The sequence below is a fragment of the Jaculus jaculus genome, chromosome 18 (assembly GCF_020740685.1).
Source record: "Jaculus jaculus isolate mJacJac1 chromosome 18, mJacJac1.mat.Y.cur, whole genome shotgun sequence".
Classification (NCBI taxonomy): domain Eukaryota; kingdom Metazoa; phylum Chordata; class Mammalia; order Rodentia; family Dipodidae; genus Jaculus; species Jaculus jaculus.
In genome coordinates this window covers 44,804,554-44,817,454 of record NC_059119.1, presented here as the reverse complement: position 1 = coordinate 44,817,454, position 12,901 = coordinate 44,804,554, and the positions used below count along the sequence as shown (strand labels likewise).

General features: G+C 48.4%; 1 protein-coding gene across 2 annotated transcripts in view; it reads left to right on the top strand.

The window, feature by feature from the left end:
* The window catches only part of Ston1 (stonin 1), a 65,748-nt gene extending 53,657 nt beyond the window's left edge, over window positions 1-12,091 (top strand). For both annotated transcript variants that reach the window (XM_004660151.2, XM_045137391.1), the window contains exons 3-4: window positions 6,182-6,384; window positions 11,597-12,091. In XM_004660151.2, coding sequence (XP_004660208.2) covers window positions 6,182-6,384; window positions 11,597-11,671 — 278 coding nt within the window. In that variant the 3' untranslated portion in view covers window positions 11,672-12,091. The remainder of the gene's footprint in view (window positions 1-6,181; window positions 6,385-11,596) is intronic.
* Window positions 12,092-12,901: the final 810 nt, after the last annotated feature.

Sequence of the window (12,901 nt, the reverse complement as noted above, 5' to 3'; positions counted from 1 at the left end):
TTATTTTATTTGTATTTATTTATCTATTTGAGAGAGAGAGAGTCAGATAGAGAGAGAATGGGCACGTCGGGGCCTCCAGCCACTGCAAATGAACTCCAGACGCATGCATCATCTTGTGCATCTGGTTTAACGTGGGTCCTGGGGAATCGAACCTGGGTCTTTTGGCTTTGCAGACAAGTGCTTTAATGGCTAAGCCATCCCTCCAGACCCAAGATAAGTTTTTAATCCCATTTATTTTGACATCATAAGAAAGACCATTCTAGGCGAAGAGTTTGCTGTGGATGGTGTATAGAAAATCTACAGGGAGGGAGGGAGGAAGGAATAAGCAAATGAGGAAAGGAGGGAAGGAAGGAAAAGCCTTCCTCGGCACCCAGGTGGGCACAAACTCGCGGTCTCGAGGTCTCCCCTGATCAGTGTGCACGGGCTGCACAGAGCTCCTGCCGGGGTGCATCTAGGCAGCTCCTCCTGGGGTACTTTTCACCTGCTAGACTGTTGGGTTTCTGGGGAGCGCGAGGTCACGTTTGTGTCTGTATTTACAAGCATCCAGCACGGAATCAGACGGCATTTCCTGCAGGAAATAGCATTGAAGTTTGTGGGGTGAAGGAGTGAGTCTTCCCGCCAACAAATGCTTGCTGATGAAATCTGCGAATTCTGGCAAAAATCCGGCGCCGTACGTGGGGTTGTCTTCAGAGCAAATTTCCTGCCTGGAAAAAAAAAAAAAAGATGGTTTCCATGGGGTCTTGATTTGAAATGAGGATTGTTGCTGCAGCCAGGCCCCGCTGAGCGCCAAGCTCCTTCCTGGCCTCCTGGAGCGCCTGCTGCTGCTAAAGCAACAAAGTGGGCTCCCCTGCCAGTTAGCCAAGGCTCAGCCCTTCGCATTTCTCTCTCACTTCTAAGTTATGCAGACGCTCAGCACCTTTTTTTTTTGTTGTTGTTGTTGTTGTTGATGTTGTTTTAAGGTACCGTCTCGCTCTGGCCCAGGTTGACCTGGAATTCACTGTGTGGTCTCAGGGTGCCCTTGAACTCACGCTGATCCCCCTACCTCTGCCTCCTCCCTGATCCTTCTTTTTTTTTTTTTTAATATTTTTATTTATTGGAGAGAGAGAGAGACCATAAACGAGTGCACTGGTGCCTCCTGCCTCTGCAAACAAACTCCAGACACTTGCCCCACTTTGTGCATCTATCTGGCTTCACGTGGGTACCGAGAACTCGAACCTGGGCCATCAGGCTTTGCAAGCAAGTGTCTTTGACCATTGAGCCATCTCTCCAGCCTACTTTTATCCAGTTCTGGTGGCCATCTTGAGGAAAAATGGAAAGCCTCAGGAGTCAGGTTGTCACACAAGCCCCAGGGGAGATCCGTGGCTTCAGGAGGTTTCAAACTCCAGGCACACGCACCCCTTGTGCATCTGGTTTACGTGGGTCCTAGGGGATGGAACCTGGGTCCTTTGGCTTTGCAGACAAATGACTTAAACGCTAAGCCATCCCTCCAGTCCATTCATTTCCTTTTTATCAAAAGAAGCGCCAAATAATTTTCAAAATAGATCACTGAATGCCGGGCATGGTGGCATATCTTTAATCCCAGCACTCAGGAGGCAAAGGTAGGAGGATCACCATGAGTTCGAGGCCACCCTGAGACTATATAGTGGGTTCCAGGTCAGCCTGAGCTAGAGTGAAACCCTATCTCGAAAAACCAAACCAAAACAAAACAAAAAGATCATTGAGAACTTGGTACGCCTTTCCCTGAGATGAGAACAAAAAGAGAAGGGCTGGGCTGGAGAGATGGCTTAGCGGTTAAGCGCTTGCCTGTGAAGCCTAAGGACCCCGGTTCGAGGCTCGGTTCCCTAGGACCCACATTAGCCAGATGCACAAGGGGGGCGCATGCATCTGGAGTTTGTTTGCAGTGGCTGGAAGCCCTGGCGCGCCCATTCTCTCCCTCTCCCTCTGTCTGTCTTTCTCTCTGTGTCTATCGCTCTCAAGTAAATAAATAAAAAATGAACAAAAAAGTATTTAAAAAAAAAAAAAGAGAAGGGCTTAACATGTCTCAGGAGTTCAGTAACAAGAGAATGCAGGAGGCGTGGTCTGTGTGGATTATGCCATTGGAGGTCCTGGGCTTCCCACCACGCTGTAGCTGATCAGACCAGCAGGGTCTGTTAGAGGCCTTTTGTTGAACCCAGGCCCTACTAGAATCAATTTCCACATCACCACCCCCGCCACCCCCTCACTGCCCTGAGCTACCCTGGCTGTGTAATCGGGCAGTGTCTGATCCCAGTGACGTTGATAAGGTGGAGGGTGTCCAGGAGGGGACTTCCTTTGGCATGAGGGACTTGGGCTTCTCAGCCCACCAAGTCCGTGTCTCTTTACCCACCGGACCCTGTCTGTAGCTCAAGCTGCAGCTATTTGGCAGATACAGGACAAATCCAGGAAAGCAGTTCACTGCACTGGGGCCTGCCCTTCCTGCCCACATCGTTCAGAGCTGCAGGAAAGTGTTCCTGGCAGGAGGGTCACCTGGGGACACGGCCCCTCCCCCCAGGGAGTCGGCTGTAACTGGTATAGAGTGGAGCCTGAATGGAGAGATTACTTAAAAGCTCTGAGGAAATTCTGAAGGTGTGGCCAGGTTTGAGAAGGACTGGCTATAGAGCACCCCAAATAAAACTGCTTCCCTTAGCAGGGCCTGGTGGAGCACTCCTTTAGTCCCCAGCACTTGGGAGGCAGAAGTGGCGGGGGTGGGGTGGGGTGGGGTGGGGGTGTGGGGGATCGCCTTGAGTTCAAGGTCACCCTGAGACTACATAGTGAAGTCCAGGTCAGCCTGGGTTAGAGTGGAGACCCTATTTCGCAAAACCAAAACCAAAACCAAAAACCTGCTTCCTTTGAAGACCATAGCACTGAGAGGTCAAAGTTGGGCTGAAATGTCTCCCGAAGTAGAGCTGTTTGGAATTGGGGACCCATCAGTTTTCCTCATCTTTATCCCCCGCACTTGTTAGATAGGGTTCCCTAAAGTTTGGGCTAAACAAATAAGGAACTAGTGAGTGCACCCATCCATTTCCCCAAATCTGCCCCAAAGTTACCTCCATGCCTGGTGTCCTACAAAGGACTCAAGAAGGGAACAGTCAGTTGAACAAGAGGGAAAGAACGGGAGAGAAACTTCCACAGTAGGGATCCCGATTAGCCGTGGGAGACGCAGAGGGCGGCACAGTTGGAAAGAGGAATGGTCGTGGAGTGGTGGGGGGGGTCCGCCTGCAACTGATCCTCCTCTCCCTCCCCAAAGGGTCCTTCCACTTTGCTGTCCACTATCAGTATTTAAAAAAAAATTATTAATTTTTTTCTTTTGGTTTTTTAAGGTAGGGTCTCACTGTAGCCCAGGCTGACCTGGAATTCACTCTGTAGTCTCAGGCTGGCCTTGAACTCAGGCGATCCTCCTACCTCTGCCTCCCGCTAAAGGTGTGCGCCACCACGCCCGGCCATTCCTTTCATCCTCCTCCTTACAGTTCATTGCCTTCAACTCTCAACAGTTCAGGGTCAGTTGGGAAATCTTTTGGCTCACAAGGGATTACATATCATTCAGACCAAAAAGGATTTTTGTGGTTTGCATTAACAATTTAAAGTTACGGTGAGCCGGTGTGGTGGTGCACGCCTTTAATCCCAGCGCTCGGGAGGCAGAGGCAGGAGGATCACCATGAGTTCGAGGCCACGCTGAGATTAATTCCAGGTTAGCCTGGGCTACAGCAGAGAGATCCTACCTCGAAAAGACAAAAAAGTAAAGTTGGAGCTGGAGAGATTGGTTTAGCAGTTAAGGTGCTTGCCTGTGAAGCCTAAGGACCTAGGTTCGATTCCCCAGCCCCTATGCAAACCAGTTGCACAAGATAGTGCATCCATCTGGAATTCGTTTGCAGTTGCTGGAGCCCCTGGGGTGCCCATTCTCTCTTTCTCTCATAACAGTAAATAAATAAATTTCTAAAGGTTATGGTGAGATTAACAATTAAGAAAGCCCGACAGTGCCCCCTCGTGGTCAGCACTGAGATAACAGTATCTTCTACCTTTTAGTCCTTTGTTCTTTTTAAAATTGATTATGAATTTTATTGTCTGATCCTATTGGGAGCTGGTCATATTCCCATCAGGTTATAATCTTATATCCTCTGTCCCGGGCCACCAACAGACTGGCCTTTTTAAAGATATGTGTGTGTGTGTGTGTGTGTGTGTGCGTGTGTGTGAAAGAGAGAGACAGAATTGGTGCCCCAGGGTTTCCAAGCACTGCAATCGAACTCCAGATGCCTGTGCCCCCTTGTGCGCGTGTGTGACCTTGGGTGCTTGTGTCACGTTGTGCATCTGGCCTATGTGGGATCTGGAGAGTCCAACATGAGTCCTTAGGCTTTGCAGGCACGTGCCTTAACCACTAAGCCATCTTTCCAGCCCTTAGTATTTTATTTCTATTGAGAGAGAGAGAGAGGGAGAGAATGGGCACACCAGGGCCTCCAGCCACTGCAAACAAACTCCAGACACATGTACCACCATGTGCATCTGGCTTACATGGGTCCTAGGGAATTGAACCTGGGTACCTAGGCTTTGCAGGCAAGTGCCTCTACTGCTAAGCAATCTCTATAGCTCTAAATTTTTAAAAAATCCATTAACACACACACACCCTCTCTCTCTATGTGCTGCTCCCTAATCTTTGAGTATACCCAGGACGTCAAGTCTGCACAGAGCTAGCCTAGCCTAGCCTAGCACGGACAGTCAGTACGTGACAAGTTAAACCCCGTGAACACAAATGCTAGCTTGCAGTATTGCAGGCCAATATGCGGGTCTCCGTGCTGTGCATGGGCTCCACTCAAAGCATTTCAGAGCCATGAGTGGAAATTATGGTAGAGAAAAAAAAATTGTTGTGTAGTATTCACCTCTATAAAAAGAATTTTTTTTACTTATTTTTTTTATAGTTTTGGTTTTTAAAAAAATTTTTTATTAGCATTTTCCATGATTATAAAAAAAGTATCCCATGGTAATTCCCTTCCTCCCTAGTTTTGGTTTTTTGAGGTAGGGTCTTGCTCTAGCCCAGGATAACCTGGAATTCACTATGGAGCCTCAGGGTGGCCTCGAACTCATGGCGATTCTTCCACCTCTGCCTCCCTAGTGCGTGTGCCACCACATCCACCCTTAAAAAGGAATTATTGACTTAGCATGTTTTCTGAAAGAAAGTAAAACTTCAAGTTTAAAAAAGCAGATTTTTTTTTTTTTTTAATGAATAGGACCTCACTTGAAGTTTACCATTGCATTATCTACAAATAAATAGTGGCAAAGATGGTTGAAGAATTATTATGAAAATTTATTCAGTCTGTTAAGGAGAAAGTTTCTATGGGGCTGAAGCACATTGTAGCCAAGTAATTATGCTTGTTATCTTTTAATTAGAAAAAGCTTTACAATGTTTGTAATTGAAAGTAATTTTTATTTTTTTTAATTTTGTATTTATTTATTTATTTGAGAGCAACAGAGAGAGAAAGAGGAAGGGGGGGGGGAATGGGTGCGCCAGGGCCTCTAGCCACTGCAAACGAACTCCAGATGTGTGCACCCACTTGTGCATCTGGCTAACGTGGGTGCTGGGGAATCGAGCCTTGAACCAGGGTCCTTAGGCTTCACAGGCTAGCGCTTAACCGCTAAGCCATCTCTCCAGCCCATTGAAAGCAATTTTAGAAGTTGATCTGTGCAGGTATATAGTTACTAAAGTTACACTTCTGGAGCTAGGACTTCACTTAAAAGTGCATCTGGGCTGGAGAGATGGCTTAGCAGTTAAGGCACTTGTCTGTGAAGCCTAAGTTCCCAGGTTCAATTCCCCAGTACCCACATAAGCCAGATGCACAAGGTGACACATGCATCTGGAGTTTGTTTGCAGTTGCTAGAGGTCCTGGTAGTGCATCCATTCTCTCCCTCTTTCATTCTCTCTCTGCCTCTTTCTCTCTCAAATAAGTAAATAAATAAATAAATAAAATATTTAAAAAATTTCTTTACACAAAACAAGCACATCTGCATCCCTTCTTGGTGCACTTGTGGAACTGGCAAGCTGTCTGTCTGGGGTTTCTCTGCCGTGGTGCCAATGGAGTGGCTTATTCCAGTGAGAGGTATGTGCCTTCTCTGTTCTAGAGGAGAGTTCCCATCCCATTGAGATCATCTGACCATTTTGTTTGGTTTCCTCCAGGTTCTGATCATCCCCACTGCCTGTCTTACAAGCTGGAGCTTGGATCAGACCAAGAGATTCCCTCGGATTGGGATCCGTTTGCCACCGTGCAGTTCTCAGTCCCCGACTCCTGTGCCTCAGGGACAGAGGTCAGGTGTCTAGGGGTGGAGAGTGACGTCCAGCCACAGAAACACATCCTGCAGCGAGCGTGCTACAACATCCAGGTATCCCAAAGCCTGCGTTTCAGTTAAGCCCTCTGCAGCCAGGGCCCGTGTTGCCTTTGAATATTTGCTTTGTCATCATCATCTTTTTTTTTTAACACGTTTTTTTTCTTTTAATTTTTATTTAAATAACTGAAGGGACAGCCTTGGCACAGTTAAGAGAAGCTAGGTTGGGATGTGTGAGAGGTGGCCGCAGTGCAGCCTGATGGGGGAGAGAGCCAGCAATGACTGGGTCACAGGTGGCCTCCCCTATGTCTGAGCAGTCCTAGATGTCAAGTAATGGTATCTCCCCATGTCCCAGAGAGCTCAGGGATGGGGACTGTGCCACCTCCTTCATGTGGCAGTGCCGGGGCATCTGTGGCAGACAGCTTCAGGTTGCTGAGATGAACTTCTAGACCAGGCACAGTTATGGAGGAAGGGATATTTATTGAAGCTTACAGATCCAGGGGAAGTTCCATAATGGCAGAAGAACACCCCCCCACCGTCTTAAAAGACCAAGCACAGAGAGAGAGAGAGAGAGAGGGAGGGAGAGAGAGAGAGACAGGGAGAAAAGCCAAGAAACAAAACAAAACAAGACCAAAAAAGACACAGAGTCACACTTCAGGAACTCCAGGCACTTTGCATATCTTTAGGTTGGAATCTCAAAGCCACCACCGTACACCTTAGGGCTTGATCCTAAGATCCACCCCAGCGATCCTGCCTCCAGCCAGGTGGCTGCAGATGTAAACTACAAACTAATAAAACACTGAATATACTGGGGGCCATCTATTCAAACTACCACAGCATCCCAGTGGGGATTATCGGGCCCTAAAGGTATTCTCAGTGGCCTTAGCAGCTGTGTTGGCAGCAGCAGTTTGGACTGCAGGGTTGGAGAAGACCCCACCTCCCAACCCTTGGCAGAAAATTCTCACTGGACCTTCTGAAAGCTGGCACCTGTGCGATGGTACAAAGAGTGGAGCTGTTTCCTCATCACAGTGCCCAGCACGGCGATGCCAGGGAAGAGCAGAACAACCGGCAGTATGAGCACAGCCACAGCTGGTGTTGGTCCTCGTGGTGGTAGAGATCCAGCCACAGAACCGCCCAGCCTGGCATGACTACAGCCTGGAGGACAAAGAACGCATCCTGAACGAAGAGAATGGAGAAGAAGACGGAGACATTGAGTGAACTGTTGCGATGGGGTCCATTGTCACACAAGTAAGACCGTCGACTCATGGAATGTGAGGCGAAGTTTCACTGGGTGAAAAAGAAAGAAAAGAAAAGAGAAAAGCCAGGAAGAAAGCTGCAACACCAGGTCTGCACCCCAGAGGTCGGGATCTCAGAATGTGGCCCCTGAACGGCAGGGAGTGTCCGCTTTTATTGGACAGAACCACAAGATGTTCATTGTAAAAACAGGATGGAAGTTAAACCTCAAAGTTACATTAAGTCCTTGTTAAACAAGAGGGGTCATTACAAAAAAAAAAAAAAAAGCCACAAAGTATTCATTACATAGGTCACGATGCAATCATAAAGGTATTTGGAAACAGAGAGGTACAGGAAGGTACATTGCACAGAGGGGTCATCCCATTCCTTAGATAACAGAAAATGCATTTTATTTATTTATTTTTTTACAATGAGACCCGTGGTAACTATTCCTGGAACTTCCCCTTAATCTGTCAGGAAGATCAACTTGGGCTGTGATCTCCACTCTGTGTGCCTACAGGCAAGGGCTGCACAGGAGGATGTTTAACCAGGTCTATTGTGTCCCTTTAACATTCCATTTTCCACTGTCACTCCGGAAAGCCTTATGCATCATGCGACACCAGCAGACAAGAGGACTCAGCGCCGAGACAGCCCGAGCCACTGCTGGCCCCCACGCCGAAACTGCCCAGGAACAGAAGGACGTTCAGGAAAAGAGCCGGTGTGCTGCACGTCCAGAGCGCGTCCGTAGTGGATAACGTTTTCTGGAATTCCTAGGGTGTGCCCATGGAGATGTCCTGGAAAAGGCAGGGCTGAACAGGGCACAAAGAAGGCAAAAGGGACCCATTGTTCCACGGCAACTTTCTGCAGTGCTTGCTCCCGGCGATCCAAGTCCTCTGCCTTTCGGTTGAGCACCTCCTGTTTCTTCAGCAGCTCTGCTGACGGCTGCTGAGCATCGGCAGGGAGAGAGGGGTGTGATTTCCAGGCCCCCAGGCTGGCCCCTCTCCCCAAGCCCACCCTGTACACACCCACTTTACCCGAGTGTTGTAGGAGCCATAGTTCTTGGGTTCTGTTCTTGCAAGTTCTTGGGCTGAGCTTCCTTGAGGAATTCAAGGGAGGAGCTGGAGGCAGTTGTGCAGAGGCTGGAGCAGGAGGCTCATAGGCTTGCCAAGGCTCCCGGTTCTCAAAAGGGTTGTAGACGTCAAGAGTGGCCTACTGCTACCCAGGTCAGTGATGGCTCACAGCCGGATCCTGAGAGGGACTGTCAAGTTTGCCAGGCCTCTGTGAATGTGTTCTTGTCGCCTCTGCCCTGAGCCATTCTTGCAGCCAAGGCTCCGGCCGCCTGCGGCCCTCCTCACTGGGCCAGGCAGTGGCTTTTTTATAAGATTTATTTTATTTACTTTATTTATTTGAGAGCAACAGACAGAAAGAGTGAGAGAGAGAGAGAGAGAGAGAGAAAGAGAGAGAGAGAGAGAATGGGCACACCAGGGCCTCCAGCCACTGCAAACAAACTTGTACATCTGGCTACCGTGGGTCCTGGGGAATTGAGCCTTGAACCAGGGTCCTTAGGCTTCACAGCCAAGCGCTTAACTGCTAAGCCATCTCTCCAGCCCTGCTTTGTCTTCTTAAGTAACAGTTGTGTGTGAATGTGTGTGTGTGTAATATTTGTCAAGGGAAGAGCTTAGCCATGGAAACTTGATGGTCACCTGTGAGCTTGATTCTTCCCCTCTATTCTGGAGAGTGTGAGAGACACTTAATACAGTTTCCAATGAAAGACTGGATGTTAAGATGAGTTTATATGTTAGAAATGTATTTACAATACAAATTATGATGCTAGGGTCGGGTGTGTGGGCGCACGCCTTTAATCCCAGTGCTTGGGAGGCAGAGGTAGGAGGATCGCTGTGAGTTCAAGGCCACCCTGAGACGACATAGTGAATTCCAGGTCAGCCTGAGCTACAGTGAAATCCTGCCTCCAAAAACCAAACAACAACAACAACAACAAGAAAAAAAAAAAAGGGCTGGAGAGATGGCTTAGCGGTTAAGCGCTTGCCTGTGAAGCCTAAGGACCCCGGTTCGAGGCTCGGTTCCCCAGGTCCCACGTTAGCCAGATGCACAAGGGGGTGCACGTGTCTGGAGTTCGTTTGCAGTGGCTGGAAGCCCTGGCGCGCCCATTCTCTCTCTCTCCCTCTATCTGTCTTTCTCTCTGTGTCAGTTGAACACTTATATTTTCTAATAGAATTTACAAGCCTCCTGAGACTACATAGTGAATTCCAGGTCAGCCTGAGCTAGAGTGAGACCCTACTTCAAACAAACAAACAAACAAACAAACAAACAAACAAACAAACAAACAAAAAGCCAGGTATGGTGGCACATGTCTTTAGTCCCAGTATTTGGGAGGCAATGTTTGAGGCTACCTTGAGACTACATAATAAATTTCAGGTCAGCCTGGGCTAGAGGGAGACTTAGAAAAAATATGTTAAGAAAAATAGCATGATTATATGTTATTATTATTATTTTGTTTTTGTTTTTTTCTAGGCAGGGTCTCCCTCTAGCTCAGGCTGACCTGGAGTTCACTATGGAGTCTCAGGGTGACCTCGAATTCATAGCAATCCTCCTACCTCTGCCTCCCGAGTGCCGAGATTAAAGGCGTGCGCCACCATGCCTGGTTTATGTAAGTTCTTGTAACTGCAGCTGGTGGCTGTATGATACAGTGATGTAAGTCAGCATTGTTTTGTTTTGACTCCTGCTTAGGGGTCTGTGCATGGGAGCTCAGTGGTCTCTGCCCCTGTCGGGTAAGTTGGTGATGGGCAGCTACTGCTCTGTGCCGCCTAGGCCACCGTCATCAAGGGTGTGGAGTGCCAGTCTTCCCAGGAGATTTTCCACGCACCCATCTGCTCCTCACAGTCTGCTTCCCGGGCTGTGAACGTGACCTGACTCAAGTTTTAGTCAACTGCTCCAAATGACACGATGCAGCATTTTTTTTTTTCAGCCTCGTAATATTTCCTAGTTGGTTTGCACCCTAGTGACAGTTTCCAAATACTGTTTTCCATTTAATAAGGATCTACAGAATAGTGGGGTCACCAGGTATTTGCTGTAGTTGGGGATACAGCTGTGAGCAGGAGAGACAAGGTCCTTATCCTGTGGAAAAACACAAACCTTGCTAGACAGGCGAATAACGTAATTTCAACTGTGCCATATCTAAAAGAGAAAATAGAGTCGGGCAACGGGCTAGAGAATAAACAGGTGGCTTTTTATCTGCTGTGGTCCAGAAATGCGTCCATCAGGTGGCGTTTGAGCTGGGATGGAGGACAGATGGATGGTTCCGCTCAACTACATCACTGGTTTGTAAGCTTGTTGGTTTCAGTTAGATAACTTTGCGTGTTACAACGTCTCGGGTGGGCAGTGGCTGGACAGGCGAAGCTTGGGGGGGGTTAACTGGTCACTGTCTAGCCAGATCTGCCAATGTCTTGTTGGCATTCACGTTCTGCATGGGAGATAGGAAGTGAACTGATGTGTTAGAAGCCTATTTGTAACAAGCGTCGCAAAAGCTATGGGTTTAAAAAAGTTTCAGATTTGGGCTGGAGAGATGGCGTTGCAGTTAAGCGCTTGCCTGTGAAGCCTAAGGACCCCAGTTCAAGGCTCGGTTCCCCAGGTCCCACGTTAGCCAGATGCACAAGGGGGCGCACGCGTCTGGAGTTCGTTTGCAGAGGCTGGAAGCCCTGGCGCGCCCATTCTCTCTCTCTCCCTCTACCTGTCTTTCTCTCTGTGTCTGTCGCTCTCAAATAAATAAATAAAATTAAAAAAAAAAAGTTTCAGATTTGACCGTGGAGGGGGGGGCTTCTTGTATATGTGTGGATGGGCTAGGTGGGTGTGAGGGGTGCTCTGTTGTCCCAGGAGATGGTGTGGGAGGAGGGACAGGCTGTGTCTGAGTCCCCAGGGTGAGATGGCCACTGTTTTTGACTTGAAGAGGAATTGGTGTCGGATCGGATTGCATCTGCTAACAGCCGCTCCCCCTATGCTTTCTTTTTTGTTATAACAGGTTGAAATAGAAAAGAAATGGATTAAACTCGATGGAGAAGACCCAGACAGAGCTGGCGGCTGCATGACTCAGTAGAACAGCCCGAGGAAGTGACGCTGACTCACTTGTCAAATACGCGTGGCTCAGAGCCCACGGCGTCCAGTGGCTGGTTTGGGGGGGGGTACACCTCATAGCAAACCGGCCCTACTTGACGCTTCTCATGTTCTTTTTTTTTTTGCTCTAGGGTTGGCTCACATGTATCTCTCACTTGTTGAATTTGCTTCCTACTAAAACCCCAGAGGCACTGTTTTCCCAGGTGTGTGACCTGGTGGCCAGTTTGGCTGAAGAGGATTTTGGTTTTTGATTACTCAGTGGCTTCGTTTGTAATCTGAGCTACCCAGGGGTGCATTTTGTTGTTCCCAAGTCCTCCTCGCTGTGTTAGCGTCTGAGCCCCAAGAAAAGTGAAGGAGGCGCAAAGCCGATCACTTAGTTCCCCTCTTACCTGCCCCCCCCCCGCCCCCCCGCCGAAACCGTCCTTAGGTAAAGGATGACGTTGGCACAGCAAGCTGCGATGGAGATCTGGAAGTCCCCGTGGCCCTGGACTGTTTATATTCCGGTTCTCTGATGGCACGGGGAGGTCATCACTGAGGAAGACTGTCTTTCCCGTGCGGTGGCATCGTTTTCAGAACGTCCCTGTAGCTCGGCTTGTGTCGCAGAGCTATTTCTGTGGTGGTACATATACCGGAGTAAGTCACTGGGATGCAGCGCCCCATGGTTGGTGGTTCCTTTCAAAGTGAAATCAGTATTGGGCACGCGTTAAAATGTTTGTATACAGTAAAGGTGATTTCTTAAAGTTCATGAATATTGTTTCCAGAAACTGCAAACTCTAGGGGAGTGTCTTTGGGAAAAAAAAGTATTTGTAATTAAATCAAGCCTCTCTTCAGTGGAAGCCCGAGTCGTACCCTGATTATTGTACGCTAGCAGCATCGTCATGAAAGCGTATGCGAATTACAGTTAGAGTAGGTTCTTTCAAGGATGAGTAAAGTTAAAAAATAAAATCTAGGGCTGGAGAGATGGCTTAGCGGTTAAGCGCTTGCCTGTGAAGCCTAAGGACCCCAGTTCGAGGCTCGGTTCCCCAGGTCCCACGTTAGCCAGATGCACAAGGGGGCGCATGCGTCTGGAGTTCGTTTGTAGTGGCTGGAGGCCCTGGCACGCCCATTCTCTCTCTCTCTGCCTGTTTCCCTCTCTGTTTGTCTCTTTCCCTCTCTGTCTGTTGCTCTCAAATAAATAAATAAAAGTAAACAAAAAAAAATCTAGGCTATTTTT